This window comes from Carassius carassius, chromosome 32, assembly GCF_963082965.1.
Source record: "Carassius carassius chromosome 32, fCarCar2.1, whole genome shotgun sequence".
Lineage (NCBI taxonomy): Eukaryota > Metazoa > Chordata > Actinopteri > Cypriniformes > Cyprinidae > Carassius > Carassius carassius.
The window spans coordinates 12693239-12707289 of record NC_081786.1 but is presented as its reverse complement, the minus strand read 5'-3'; the positions used below and the strand labels follow the sequence as shown (position 1 = coordinate 12707289).

The 14051-nt window shown below is 37.9% G+C and overlaps 2 protein-coding genes across 4 annotated transcripts in view; one reads left to right on the top strand and one right to left on the bottom strand.

The window, feature by feature from the left end:
- Positions 1-24: 24 nt before the first annotated feature.
- On the top strand, positions 25-6618 carry LOC132112737 (reticulon-4-interacting protein 1 homolog, mitochondrial). 2 transcript variants are annotated; one of them, XM_059520382.1, is made up of 9 exons: positions 25-408; positions 1105-1256; positions 1377-1445; positions 1608-1732; positions 2220-2268; positions 2424-2560; positions 2642-2825; positions 4296-4388; positions 6421-6618. In XM_059520382.1, the coding sequence occupies exons 1-9, from the start codon at positions 177-179 to the stop codon at positions 6538-6540; spliced, it is 1161 nt and encodes a 386-aa protein (XP_059376365.1). In that variant the 5' UTR covers positions 25-176; the 3' UTR covers positions 6541-6618. The 2 variants fall into 2 exon arrangements, with proteins under 2 accessions (XP_059376365.1, XP_059376364.1); XM_059520381.1 differs by lacking the exon at positions 6421-6618 and adding an exon at positions 4882-5754.
- Positions 6619-7280: 662 nt separating this feature from the next.
- The window catches only part of LOC132112733 (beta/gamma crystallin domain-containing protein 1-like), a 40542-nt gene continuing 33771 nt past the window's right edge, over positions 7281-14051 (bottom strand). For both annotated transcript variants that reach the window (XM_059520372.1, XM_059520373.1), the window contains 9 exons: positions 12437-12563; positions 12257-12286; positions 11796-11908; positions 11535-11667; positions 10788-10927; positions 10507-10630; positions 10001-10159; positions 9730-9892; positions 7281-8486 (listed from right to left, as the gene is read on the bottom strand). In XM_059520372.1, coding sequence (XP_059376355.1) covers positions 8398-8486; positions 9730-9892; positions 10001-10159; positions 10507-10630; positions 10788-10927; positions 11535-11667; positions 11796-11908; positions 12257-12286; positions 12437-12563 — 1078 coding nt within the window. In that variant the 3' untranslated portion in view covers positions 7281-8397. The remainder of the gene's footprint in view (positions 8487-9729; positions 9893-10000; positions 10160-10506; positions 10631-10787; positions 10928-11534; positions 11668-11795; positions 11909-12256; positions 12287-12436; positions 12564-14051) is intronic.

The window sequence follows — 14051 nt, the reverse complement described above, 5'->3', positions numbered from 1 at the left end:
ATTGGTTCATTGTGTCGTGTGAAAGTTCATCACCGGTTTGTTTTGACTTTGCAGGACACAATATGCGTTTTTGCTAAACTTGAGAGTGTTATAAAGTTGGTTTTGTTTATAACTAATGACGGGTTTATGACACCGTGTCAGGAGAAGAGCTTTGGATTGTTTTAGACTGCTCAATCATGTTTATGTGTAAACGGTGGGTGGTGTGCTCGCTGAAGGGTCAGTATAGGAGCTTGAGCTTCTCAGCCTCCCGCAGGAGTGTCATGCCCGCATGGGTCATCGACAAATACGGGAAAAACGACGTGTTGAGATTCACCAAGAACGCAGCGCTTCCGATCATCCACTATCCCAATGAAGTGATCGTGAAGGTGCACGCGGCGAGTGTGAACCCCATCGACATCAGTATGAGGGGTATGTGACGGTGACGTATCACCGTATTTATATGTGCAATTTATTTTATGTGGCATTTAAAAAGGAATGCAAGAAGTGGCATGACAATATTTCATAAAGAAAATGTTTGAACGTCATACAATCATAATTGTGGGTTGACTAGACACAATGAGCTGTCATTACTGGTGCTGTCTAAAAATGACCATGTCACAAGTGCTCTTTATATAGCCTACTATTGTATTATATTATATAAAAAAAACTTTTTACATCTGTTTATCAGTATACAGTATAATAATATATTATCATGTATTAAAAGACAATCCTGAAACCCCTAACCTCACCAATACATGTTCCAAAACACCTTAGCAACACCCTAGCAACCACCAAGAACACCAGCATCTGCAGAGCAAGAATCTTTACTAATAATCTAAATCTGTGTTCTTTATGATACAGCCTTAAATGCAGTTTTAAGTGAATTCATCCCCATCTTTGCACCAGTTTGCATATATGCAAAGTCATGTAAAAACAAACCACTTTATTGTGTTATTGTGTAAGAATGAGTCACAAGGCATGATGGGACTGGCCTACCTTGGACTTTAATGTCATAAATGCTTAAAAAAAGAGCATGTATTTTATTCAAATGTACAGTAAAAATATTAAAACATATTTGTTAAGAGTTTAAAGTGAACTTAATGAAGTCTTTGATGTTTCTTGAAGGTGGTTATGGAGCAGCTACTATGGCCATGAAACGTGACCCACTGAACATGAACCAGTCAGGCAGTGAGTTTCCTCTAATCCTGGGGCGTGATGTATCCGGAGAGATCATGGAATGTGGGCTAGATGTGAACTACTTTAAACCAGGAGATCAGGTGCCCCTTTCAGATATTATCTGATATAATTGTAACTGTATCTATATAATGTACACTAATAACCCTAAACCACAAGTCGTCAGTTAATGAGGCCAGTTTCTGCTCGTTTTTCTCTGTCAGGTGTGGGCCGCGATCCCTCCGTGGAAGCAGGGCAGCCTGGCAGAGTTTGTAGTGCTCAGTGCCAATGAGGTAGTATTTGGACTCATCTTTTATATGATAAACAGATCAAAACATGGATCACATTAATACATGGATCAATTACATATATAGATAAAGGGCACAATGCCACAGTTGTCCATAATGCAATCTCTGTGTATAGAAGTTTAAAGTTCATGTCTGTGTGTGATTCAGGTGTCACATAAGCCCAAATCACTGAAACATGTTGAAGCAGCATCCATCCCGTATGTGGCAGCAACAGCCTGGTCTGTCATCGTCAATACTGGTGGTCTGAATAAAGACAACGGTTCTAAGAAACGGCAAGTACTAGTCTGCAAGTTTTTCAGTCATTGACTCACATTGTCTGTGGTTTCTGTTGAGTCTAGTTTAGTTCATCCAGTTAAAGGGATTAAATAACATAGAATCAGAATATTTTATATATATATATATATATATATATATATATAATAATTATGTCTCCGTAGTATAAAACTGAATTAGCATGTACCAAAACTAGATTAGGAATCTCAAAATAATTACTAAATGACGTTAACTAACAGATTGAAGCATTCATTTTACAAATGTGCTACTTTATGTGGCAGATTCTTCTTACTTAAAGACAGCTGTACAATTATATGCAGGAAGTTCCGCTTCGCTTGCTTCATAGTGATCTCAGCAACACTTGATCACAATTTCAATAAATGATTTTAAATCATTCTTACTTTATTTTTAGCAGTTTAGATGAATCATCATAGATGTGGAGTGAATTAAGACTGACTGTAATAGATCTGTCCTGTCCTTATGCAGTGTTCTTATACTGGGAGGATCAGGAGGAGTGGGAACCTTAGCTATACAGGTGATAAGAATGATAAAGTTTAGCATTTTCCATTTTGCGTCACATTACAAATGATCTCTTGTATTTCATCTCCTTAATGAATAATAAAACACCTAATCATCTGTGTGTACTACCTTTATAAGTGACGTTTATATTAAGTTTTTGCTTCTCTGCAGATGGTAAAGGCCTGGGGTGCCCATGTGACTGTAACATGTTCCCAGAATGCAGAGCGTCTGGTGAGAGATCTGGGTGCTGATGATGTCGTGGACTACACTGATGGACCAGTCGAAAAACAACTACAGACATTAAAAAAGTTAGTTTTGGGTGACGGGTTTGTGACTTTATTGTTGAACTTGTGATTGACATTGAGTTTATTTCTCTCTCTCTCTCTCAGGTTTGATTTGATTTTAGACAATATTGGGGGTGAAACTGAAAAATGGGCACTCGATCTTCTGAAACCCTGGAATGGCGCTAAATACGTTACTCTAGTAACACCGTTCCTGCATAACACAGACCAACTGGGCCTCGCAGACGGAATGATGCAGTCTGGAGTCACCATAGGATGCAAAGTGCTGAAGGTAGGGACTTCCCTTCCATGTGAGGAGGAAGAAAAAGTGAGTTTCTTCTGCCACCCTCTTATTTTATGGTTTATCTGTTTTTAAACATTACCTTTCATTAATGATGCATGTGTGGGTGAATGAGCAGCATGTATAAATCACTAAAATGTCTCTCTTAAAAATAAAAGATGAAAGTAAGTGGAGTTCCTCCTACCCTACAACTGTTCTGTTTATATATACAATACCAGTCATTGGGGATTTTTTAATGTTTTTGAAATCAGTGTCTTAAGGCTGCATGTATTTGATCAAAAGTGCAGTAATTTTGTGAAATATTATTGTCTATTTAAAAATATTTTAAAGTGTAATCTGAAATCTCAGCAGCCATTACTCTAATTGCTCGTGTTACATGAGCCTTCAGAAATGATTGTAATATGCTCAAGAAACATTTCTTATAACTATCAAAATTGAAAACAGTTGTGCTGCTAAATATTTTTGTGGAAACCGTGACAATTTGGAGATTTTTTGATGAATAGAAAGCTAAAAAGAATAGCATTTGTTTAAAATATATATCTTTTTTTTCTTGTAAAAATCTGTAGTACTGGTCCTAAACTTGCTAACCCCTCTTTGTAGATTTTGTGTGTGTGTGTGTGTGTTTGTCGTTTCTCAGAGCACTCTTCTCAGCTGTTGTTGGGTGTTTTTGCAGGAAATCCATACTGGTCCCTTTTTTCTGACATTAAATCAACACACGAATGCCTTGTATTCATAGTAGCCTATTACAATGCAAACCTTTACATTTTGCATATGTATTTATGGTGTAAATTCTTCTATTTTGTTGAATATCTAGCAAAATCCTGAAACTTTCCCTTATATCTTGTTTACCAGCTCATAGCTTATATACGAGCTCACTTTTAACCACCACACCACACAAACACCCACAACCCACTTCTGCACAGCGAATGCAATGCACGTGAATATTAAAGTTGATATATAGTGGATTTGGATGAGATGGAGCTCTTGTATGCATGCAGTTTTTTCTCATGAGACCATCCTGAGATCCTGAGTCCTTAAGGCACTAGTAAAACATCTACTGCTCTAAGTACTATTAGTATATGACTACAAATCTATGATTTAGATATTTTTTGGCAAAAAAAAATAATTTTGTCAGAATACACAGCTACTTACAAATGATAGAAGGTGCTTTGTGTCCCTAAAAAGAGTAGTTAGGACAAGCAAGGCCACCTTCATAGCCACGACCCACCTTTTTCACAGCTTTACTCCACCCTGTCCTGTGGCATATAAGGACAGAATACATGATTTAATGAATGTATATAGCGATCTAGAATGGATGAAGGTAGGATGAAAAATGAAATCAAGAAGGGTCGGGAACCTAAACTTGATTGCTTGATACCTTTTCACTCTTTTGTGGAGTTGGAGATGTGGAGGTAGAAAGCTGTTCAGTACTAACTCTCTCTCTCTTTCTCTCATTCTCAGCACCTCAGGAAAGGAGTGCACTACCGCTGGGGTTTCTTTGCTCCAAGCGGCCCTACGCTGGATGATATTAGTGAAATGGTTGATGCTGGAAAGGTACAGCAGCCTGAGTTTGTCTGATGTGTGTGAGAGACTCTTTCTCTTCAATTAGTTCTCTGACAGTTAGTTAACTGTCTGCTTCTATACAAGATTCTCAGTTTTGGCACCTTGGGTTGTTCACACTGACAGCGATTTACATCAGTCATAACTCAAATAGATAAATCAATAAATGACGACATCTTTCCCCTGCTGAATAGGGTGAACACAGGAATAGGGTGACCATATTTTAGTTTTCCGGAAAAGAGGACAGTGGGTGCGGGCAGGGCGAGGGGCTGAGGTGTGGTTGATTGGTGGATTTGTAAATGGCGAAAGTGCAATCCCAGATATCAAAACTCAAAATATGTCATTTGAGCTGTGAGTGATTAACATTAAGTACACTGACACAGCCGTGGGCTCCTATCATCATCGCCTTTCACCGCACTAGCCACGGCCCTGGGTAGAATGCAAAATGTTTCAACATAAGTATTTCATTCAAATGTAATTCTAACAGGAGCTGCAGGAGTCAGATTTGACTGATCACGTGTTGAGAGGAGAGATGGCTGACAGATCATGCTGGAGGATTTGCTGCTCAACTGATCCTGAGCTCATTGACAAATGTCCGATCTTCCTTTACACAGTGTGCGTGTGATCGTGAATTTGTCAAAGTGAAAGTGAATAACCGCAAGTGCTCATTCAAATATATTTAAATACTCCGCATATTGATGGCGGCTCCCTGATGCGCAAATATTATATGCAATGCTAGAATGTTTGCGGGACTAGATATAAAAATCACTGGAGCGAGCAATAATAATTCAGCGGGATTAAGAAAACAATCCTGTGCAGGGCTTTAATACAAAAATGTGCACAATGAATGGCAGCTGTAGAAAGCAAAAGCTGAATCCTGGACATATTTCAGCGATTTAGAAATCCCGGCCAGACACATTTTTTTAGGTCCTAAAAGAGGACATATGGTCACTCTACACAGGAAGAAACCTATTCCTTATCAAAACAGAATGGCATCTTATCTTTAGCAGCAATACAATATATCTGTGACCACATTTGCACATTAACTGGGGCTCTGCGTCTTGTGCTGTGTCTTTGAATGCAGAAACTTCATGGTGGGAACTACACTATGAAGAGTTGCTAACCTTATGATAGCCATCGGATGTTGCAGATAGCAGACAGACATGCTAGACAAACTTACATCATTGAAAGAGTAGCTGTGCGATTTATGAATTTAATTTCAGACATTTCGGAAAGGTAAGAAACCATATGAAAAAGTTCAAATTTGATTTGAACATAATTAAACAGCATTTAAGGGAACTTTTCTATAATGGTAAGCAGAAAAAGTAAAAAAAAAAAAAAAGTTTACATATCTAAGGTATTAACAATGTAATGAAACATTACAGCAGTGCAGCAGGCAGAGGCAGGAAATGGATGTCATCATTTCCTTTAAAGCATGTGTTGTTATGCCTGCATCATGTTCTGTGTGTTTGCTAACCAGCTATGAGTTTTTCCGCTCTTAACTTTAAAAGACTGTTTGTTTTGAGAAGATATTCACGATAAGACAGTGACAGTGTTGGGCCAGACTTCCGTTAACCCTGTTGGAAGTCTAATGTATTCATCTGTATTTGTATTAGTGTTACTATCACTTCAGATTGTAGATATTAAAATAATAATCAATTGACATTTGATAAGGAGTTGAAATAAATCAGTTCAGCAGACAAGACACTGTACATTTAGCATGAAGGTGACATGAACTCAATGCAGGTACAGTCAAAGCATAACATGGTTCTTGTGTGGGTCAAACCAGCATCTTTTTGTTTACCAGCTCAGTTTTAACTGCACCACCACAACACACACACAAACACCCACTTCCGCACAACTGAATGCATTGCATGTGCATATTAAAAGTTGCTATACATTGGATTTGGATAAGATTAACATGACCCCAATGAGTCATTATCACGTTAAACTCCAGGCATGATTCAAGTCCTCCCAGGACGTCACATTTCAGTTCTGATATTTGTGTTCTGTTTTGTCGTTGTAGGTCCGTCCTGTGGTGGAGGAAGTGTTCTCATTTGCTCAAGTGCCCCAAGCCTTTCAGAAAGTACAACAGGGTCATGCTCGTGGCAAAACTGTGGTTTCCGTCGCAGAGGACAAAAAATAGTAGCTATGGCTACCAAAAGCATTTGGCAGCCCAGGACTTTTTTTGAAAGTGTCCGTTGAATTAAAAATATTTACCTAATGGTGAGTGTCTTTTTTTTGCATTACAAAATTTGCAGACATGTGCCATTTTTTATTTGAAATACATTGCTGTAATATTCATAGACGACTTGAAAAGTCAGGTTTTATTCTAAATGTAACAGTGTATTTTGGAAATATGGGCATGGACACAAAAAAACTTACCGTATTTTTCGGACTATAAGTCACACCTGAGTATAAGTCGCATCAGTCCAAAAATACGTCATGATGAGGAAAAAACATAAGTCGCACTGGACGCATTTATTTAGAACCATGAACCAAGAGAAAACATTACCGTCTACAGCTGCGAGAGGGCGCTCTATGTTTTCAGTGTAGACTACAGGAGCACTGAGCAGCATAGAGCGCCCTCTGGTGGCTGTAGACGGTAATGTTTCTCTTGGTTCATTTCTCTCAGTTCATGTCAAATTAATTTTGATAAATAAGTCGCACCTGACTATAAGTCGCAGGACCAGCCAAACTATGAAAAAAAAAGTGCGACTTATAGTACGGAAAATACGGTAAATGACTAAACACATCAGAAAATGTATACACAAACAAAACAAAAACGACCTAGAAAATCTTTGTAAAAGAAAACACTCCGAGAGCAAGAGCTTTCAAATGAATGTGAGTTTGTGAACAGGACTGAACTGATACCAGATCAGCACATTTAGGAGAAAACGTTTCTTTAATTTTCTAATATGTGCAATAGTGCTTTATAGACCTACTTTGCAGAATATTCTGACACACTAAAAAAAAATACTTGGTACAGCAAGTTCCCACATTTTGATTTCAGCAAGTTTAAATGGCAGGTGAATAGATGCTGCCTTACATTCAGTGAGGTCTATAATACCAGTTTGTTTTCTCATTCATCTGAACAGCAGTTGCTCATCTGCTGCAGGAACTCTTGGAAGTATGCAGTTTTTTTTCATGAGTGCTTAGTTCTGCAGCCAGGTTGCTTTGAGCCAATCATATGAGATATATTTGTGATTAATTAATCTGGAGCCACAAGAAAAGTATGTCTTGACTGCTGATTGGCTGATGGCACTACAAGAACCTGCACGAGCCCTTTACTAGTAGTGACAATCATGAAAAAGCCTATTTCAAGCTATCAGGAGCCCTCAAGCTTTTAAGGCACTAGTAAAACATCTGCTGCTCTAAGTACTATTAGTATATGACTATACTAAGCATCTATGATTTAGATATATTTTTGGAAAAAAATTTTTTAGAATACACAGCTGCTGATAAATGGAAGAAGGTGCTTTTTGTCCCTAAAAAGTTTTTATGACAGGCAAGGGGTAAACTGGGCCATACAAACTTGACTAACCTTGGCTCTTTTCTGAAAATGAACAAGGTCACCTAAAATGAAGCTACATGCAAACCCTTATGCTAGTGCGCCCCCTTTGCTACTGTTATTGCATTGCAAGCAGGACAATACCTCGTGTTTCTGGGCCAATGCAGGGTAACAACAAAAAATGTACTAGCACAAAAGATGATGAAACTACTGCAGGTCTCATTAAGGTCCTTGATGTAGTCGATGAACTTCTGGTGAACATCCAAAGGTACATCATTCATGTAGACAACTAATCTAGATGGATGATTTCAAAAGATTTGGTCCCGAACACATTCATATCGGGATAATGATCCCATCAGTGACAGAGACTCATCAGAGTCATTTATGGGGTATAGATTCCCATCATCTTCTCAGCGCACAAGAGTCTCCGATGATTTCGGGTTTCTTCTAAATAGCAGGCGTTTCAGAAATGGCTCTGATTTGACTGGAGCACTAAAGGATTTCCACAGTCCATCTCTGGTTAGTTTTCTGCTCGTCAAAGGTGTTGAGAATCACCTGGTTTTTATCATACTGTTGGCCACCTAGATGAAGAACAGATTAAGAATGTCAAATTCCTTTTGATTTCAACAGCCTCTTTAGGTTTAAATTACACTTTGGATTCAGACTTTTTTTACAGAAATTAATATTTTTAGTTAGAAAGGATTTATTAAACTGAACAAATCTGACAAAAAAGACATTTATGTTACAAAAAACTGCCATTCCAAATAAAAGCTGAACATTCTAATAATGGTGCACCAAATCAGCATAATTCGAATTATTTCTGAAGAATCATTTGACATTGAGGACTGGAATAATGGCTGCTGAAAATTCAGCTTTGATATTACAAACTGCATTTTAAAATATATTTAAATAAAAACGTTATTTTACAGTGTAATAATCTTAGACAATATTAGTGTTTTACTGTATTTTCTATCAACTAAACGCAAATAAAGGTAGACAGACCGGGTGTAATACATTAAGTGGCCACTAGATGGAAACACTTTACAGGTTCTGCTGTGCTGACTGACGTCATGGTGGCGCTCAAGTTACAGAAATTTGAACCACAAACAGCCTCATTCTGAATTCAGACTAACAAAAAAAGAGATTGTTGTCACAGTCCAAATAAATAATTAATCCTAATTTTAATTTTTTTGTTTGATTACCCTGATCTCCCGTTTTACATGTAAAAAATAAATTTTCAATCTGTTCCCTTAAAAAAATCTGACCAATGAATGAATGTTTCGGTTGTTTGTGGTGGGTAGTTCAATTTAAAAATACATTTTGTAAAGATGCTACTCACAAAGGGTAATTTCAAGTAAAATAAAAACTTCAACTCATAATGACTATAAAACCCCTCCCTCTAAATGCTATTTTTTATAGTATATTTAAAAAAATAATATTTTATTAGAACCGTTTGTGGAATATTATTAGCATTTAGTTAATATTCAGCTGAGTGTTAAATGCTAGCCCCTGATTCAGACACATATTTGCCTCTGACAGGATGATGTGGTATGTATGTAGGGCGGCAGTGCGGTTGCCCGATCAGATCGAGCGCAGTTGCTAATAGAAATAACACACAGGTGTGATGTGACATCAGAATGTGTCATTAATAAGCAATTATGAGCTTGTCAGTGCAGGGTGCAGTTTTATGACTGAAAGGCATACACACACGCCCCATGTGCATGTGAATGTTTCTCTGTTCATTGTTCCACGCCAACCTTTCTGTTTCATTTCATTATTTTGTTTCATAGTCTTTTCTTTCATTCAAATGTATAAAGAACTAACCTTTGACCTCCAGCACAAGGTCAGGCTTGAGATTGTTGCGTATGATTCCGTCTCCTGTGATGCTCCAGAACTGATTGTCTTTGCCTGGTTCAGGTGAGACATTCAACCTGCCACCTGCCATCACCACACCTCCAGACGTCTCCACACAACAGTCCTCCACCATCTGAAGAGAAAACACCAGAAAGATGGTGGTCATGATCAGTGACACAGAGCTTTAGTCGAAATCACTCAAGTACAGAATAAGATCTGAAGAGGCGATCAAGTCGAGTACCTTGCAGCGCAGTAGTCCATTCTCATAGACCCATATCTGCTCTGGACCAGCAGTTTCCTCCAGCACTTGAACCCGCAGCAGCTGTAAATCATCCAGGGGTCCAGTCAGAGACATGAAGCAGCCTGTCTCTGCACTACGCAGCCGGAAATAAACACGTTTCTATTGAGAAAGACAGAAGAGAAATGGTCATGTTTGGATGTTTAAACTAGCTTTAAGAGAAACTACTATAAATAAAGTTTGCCTCAATCTGCGAAATAAAATCTAACCCACTTAATGCACTATTATGAAATCACAGGTATTAACGGTCTCCTTCTTGATTTACTGGAGTGTCTTTATGTCCACATTTTGTAAATGTGCTGGGTTTGCCCTGCCTTTATATGTGCAGTTCCCAAACAATTAAATCTCACACCTAAAAGCAAAACTATCTAAACCCCACTGGATCTGAACACACATCAAACACAAGTCGTTTTGCTTACTGAGAACCAGACTTGGGTGGCGTTTCATACCTGTAGTAATGGACGCAGAGAGCCAATCTGCTCCCAGCCTCTGAACTTCTGCCAATCACCGATCTCGCTGGGATGGAGCAGGACCTGACGACCACGGAAGTTGCTGTATTCATACAACACCCAGCTGATAAACAGAAAAACACAGATACACAGAGAAAAATCTATTACTTTACATTCTTTTCTTATCCAAATGAACCACAAAGAAGAAGAGTAACACTAAGTTTGGTGTTTTACACCTACACCGAAATCTGAGCTTTGAATGTGCTTCAGAAACCACTCACATTCCTCCATTGACCAGTAGAGACTTGACACGGCCATCAATGCCAGCCAGAGACAGGTTCAAAACGCCATCGGTCAGAACTACTTTACGTCCTCTGAAGCCGGATTTATAGAAGAGTGTGATGGAGGGCATAGAGAACTCCTGAGTGGACCGAGAAACATTGATACGTGTGTTTATTACAAAAATCCAAATATTTTAGTATAGAAACAATAGTCAGATACGACATGACTGAAAACAATGCTTGCAATGCTTTGTACCTTTTAGCACACAAAACACTCAAGATGCCACAAATCTTTCTAAAATTATTTCTTGCAAACATCTTTGCTTTCATTTTGCTTTACCACAAGCATGACCATTATTTTGACACTTTTTTATTGTTTATTTTAACCAAAGATGTAACTACATGATGGAATGCATGAACACACTTCTGATGAAAAACTAGAACACATAGTGTTTTTAAATAAAATTTTCGATTGACGTCAACACTGTCATTCTTGGAATTACAACAAATTCTCATCCTATTTAGCCAGATTAACAGTATGTTCAATGTTCACGTCTATTTGTTTAAGTTGGCAATGCCTAAAAATACATGATACAAATCCACACGATCAATGAAAGTAATATGTATTGCCAAGACAGCACTTGTCAGATATGAAAAGGGTCTATTCTCACAGCCTATCATTCAGACCAAATTCTGCCTAGCCTAAGGATCTTTTTCTTCTGATCCCATCTTCTATTCGGTACTCACATGTCCTACAGTGTGGACGGAGCTGATTTTGCAATCAGAGAAGAGTAAGCCCAGAGCCTCAGGATTGGGATATTCTCCTTCCTCCAGTACATACATGTTGTCAGTGAACTGTGGGCCATCGAACACCACCCAGCTTCAAGCAGAGACACGTACAATGAAATGGTGATTATTTTAAAACACTGTCCAATCTTGCTGAACTGTACAGTGTTTTGTACACATTTAAAGTTCTAGTGTGATTCTGTTGTAAGGCAAAATTCTCACCTCCCAGCCAAAACTTTGCAGGACATGGGGTGGAAGCCCTCCGGCAGGAATGCCAAACTTTCCTCTAAAATCTGCATTGCTCCCTTGAACCCTGGTTCAGCAGACAACTGCACCTGAGAGCGTTTCATCAGAGTATCACATGAATGAAGATTAAACAAGCTTTTTAATCTCAAATCACTTTGACAAGATGTAGAAGATGATAAGAAAAATATATCTAGTTAACTAGAATAACTAGATCTTCACTTCAGTTAAAACTAGGAATCTGTGCCCGCAGAATTCATCAATGCCCGTCACTCACAAATCTGTACACATCCTGCCTCCAGCATCTCCATTTATCACATTTTTGATCATTCTTTCAGCTATATGTAGGACTGTAGTACTCTGAGCTCTGATTAACATCCAATTACACAGATTTCCTTTCATAATAAGATTCCATGTGCTACCATATCATTTAAACTCACCTTATATCTGGACAGTCCTTCAGCTTGTTCCTGAGGCAGAAAAAAATAATTATAAGATGCCATAGGAATACAAAAACAAACAAGGTTTTATTGAGTAACAAATAAAATTGCAAAACAATAACGTTGCAAAAATAGGGTTAAAAAAAGGTGCAAAAATAGATATTGCACACAAATTATTACCAAAACCACAGGCTGAATTGACAAGATCTTGCAGTTGTGTGCTCCCCAGTCCTCTGGACGGCCGTAGAGACCCTTCTCTAAAACGTACAGCTCGCCTGAGAAGCGTGGCTTCTCGAATGCTATCCACCTGTTCAGTCACACGTTAAACAGATCTTTTTAACTTAGCAGTTTTGATCTCTGTTATATGAGCCACATTTAGTTCCACATCACTCACAATTTGCCACCAATTTCACATTCAGTAAGGAAAATATAGATAGCTGAATAAATAAATCTCAAGACAACAGGTAAAAGTCACTTATTATTTCTCAATAAGTAAACCACAGCCCTAAGTGTACAGGAATCATATCTGTGACAATGGGATTGTTAATCAGTGATAAATACTGCATAAACACTATTTTTTTAATCATCCCATTATTTTAATTTTATTGAAGAATGTTATCAAAGTCACACCCTTGACACTGACGCAGCATGGCTTTAACACGTGTGCTCTTGACACAGGATTTGTGTGTGTCTGTTTGCATGTGAAGCACAGGAGAGAGAAGGGGTGTGGGTGCACTTGCAACACTATTACTGAAAACTCTTTGATTAAAAAAGATAACTAGAGTATGAGTCTGCCTCAGGATTTATGACACCTCACATTCATGTGCCACTCCTTTCATTATCAGCAGAGCAGGTCTGGACTTCAGCCATGAAACCGCTTTAAAACATACCATACATGAAATAAACAGATAACTGACAAAGCTTCCTCCTATCCTGTATACACTAGTACGTATTGTACAGTTTATATATATATATATATATATATATATATATATATATATATATACATATATATATTCTGTAGTGCAAGCAGTACAACAAAGTGATAAAATGCGTACCCTTGAATGCACGGTCACTTTGAATAAAAGCATTTGCCAAATGCATTAATGTAAATTAAAATTGTAAATGTAATTTATTTCTGTGATGGCAAAGCTGTATTTTCAGTAGGTTCCTGCATCAGCAGGATCATGCCTCATATTACCCTCGTAAATGTGCGTCGAAGACTGACACGGAAGAGAAGAAATTGTTGAAGTTATTTTGGTTTCCATCAAAAAAAAATTGTGTTCTGAAGATGAACAAAAGTCTTACGGGTTTGGAACAAGTAGTACAGCCGAGTGCATTTTACAGACTGCTTGATTCACTTTCGCCAGAAAACCGTGTATGCCATTGAAAATAAATTATGTTTAAAGCAAATGCCCCTATAAATGGTCTTATTTTTATGAATAAGTTTTAATCAAAATGATGAGTGTGCTAAGTGAGTGAACATCAAAGATCACACAACAGAAGTGTGTGCACTCTCTCTCTCTCTCTCCTTACTGTTAAGTAACTTGTGCATTGTTTTAATTACTTGTTTTTCACATATCCGACATAACTACAAAATTTCCAGTAATGAAAGGTATATTCAGTCCACAAGCTTGCGCATCTCCGGCACAGCGCGCTCAATCCACTCAGTGTGCTTTTTCAGCTCGCGCACGTCAGCTATACAAGCTTTAATACTGAATGTTTAACATTATATTCATTGCATAAATACTTAGTAGACATCCATAATCTCTAATAACTTCATTCTGCTGTCTGT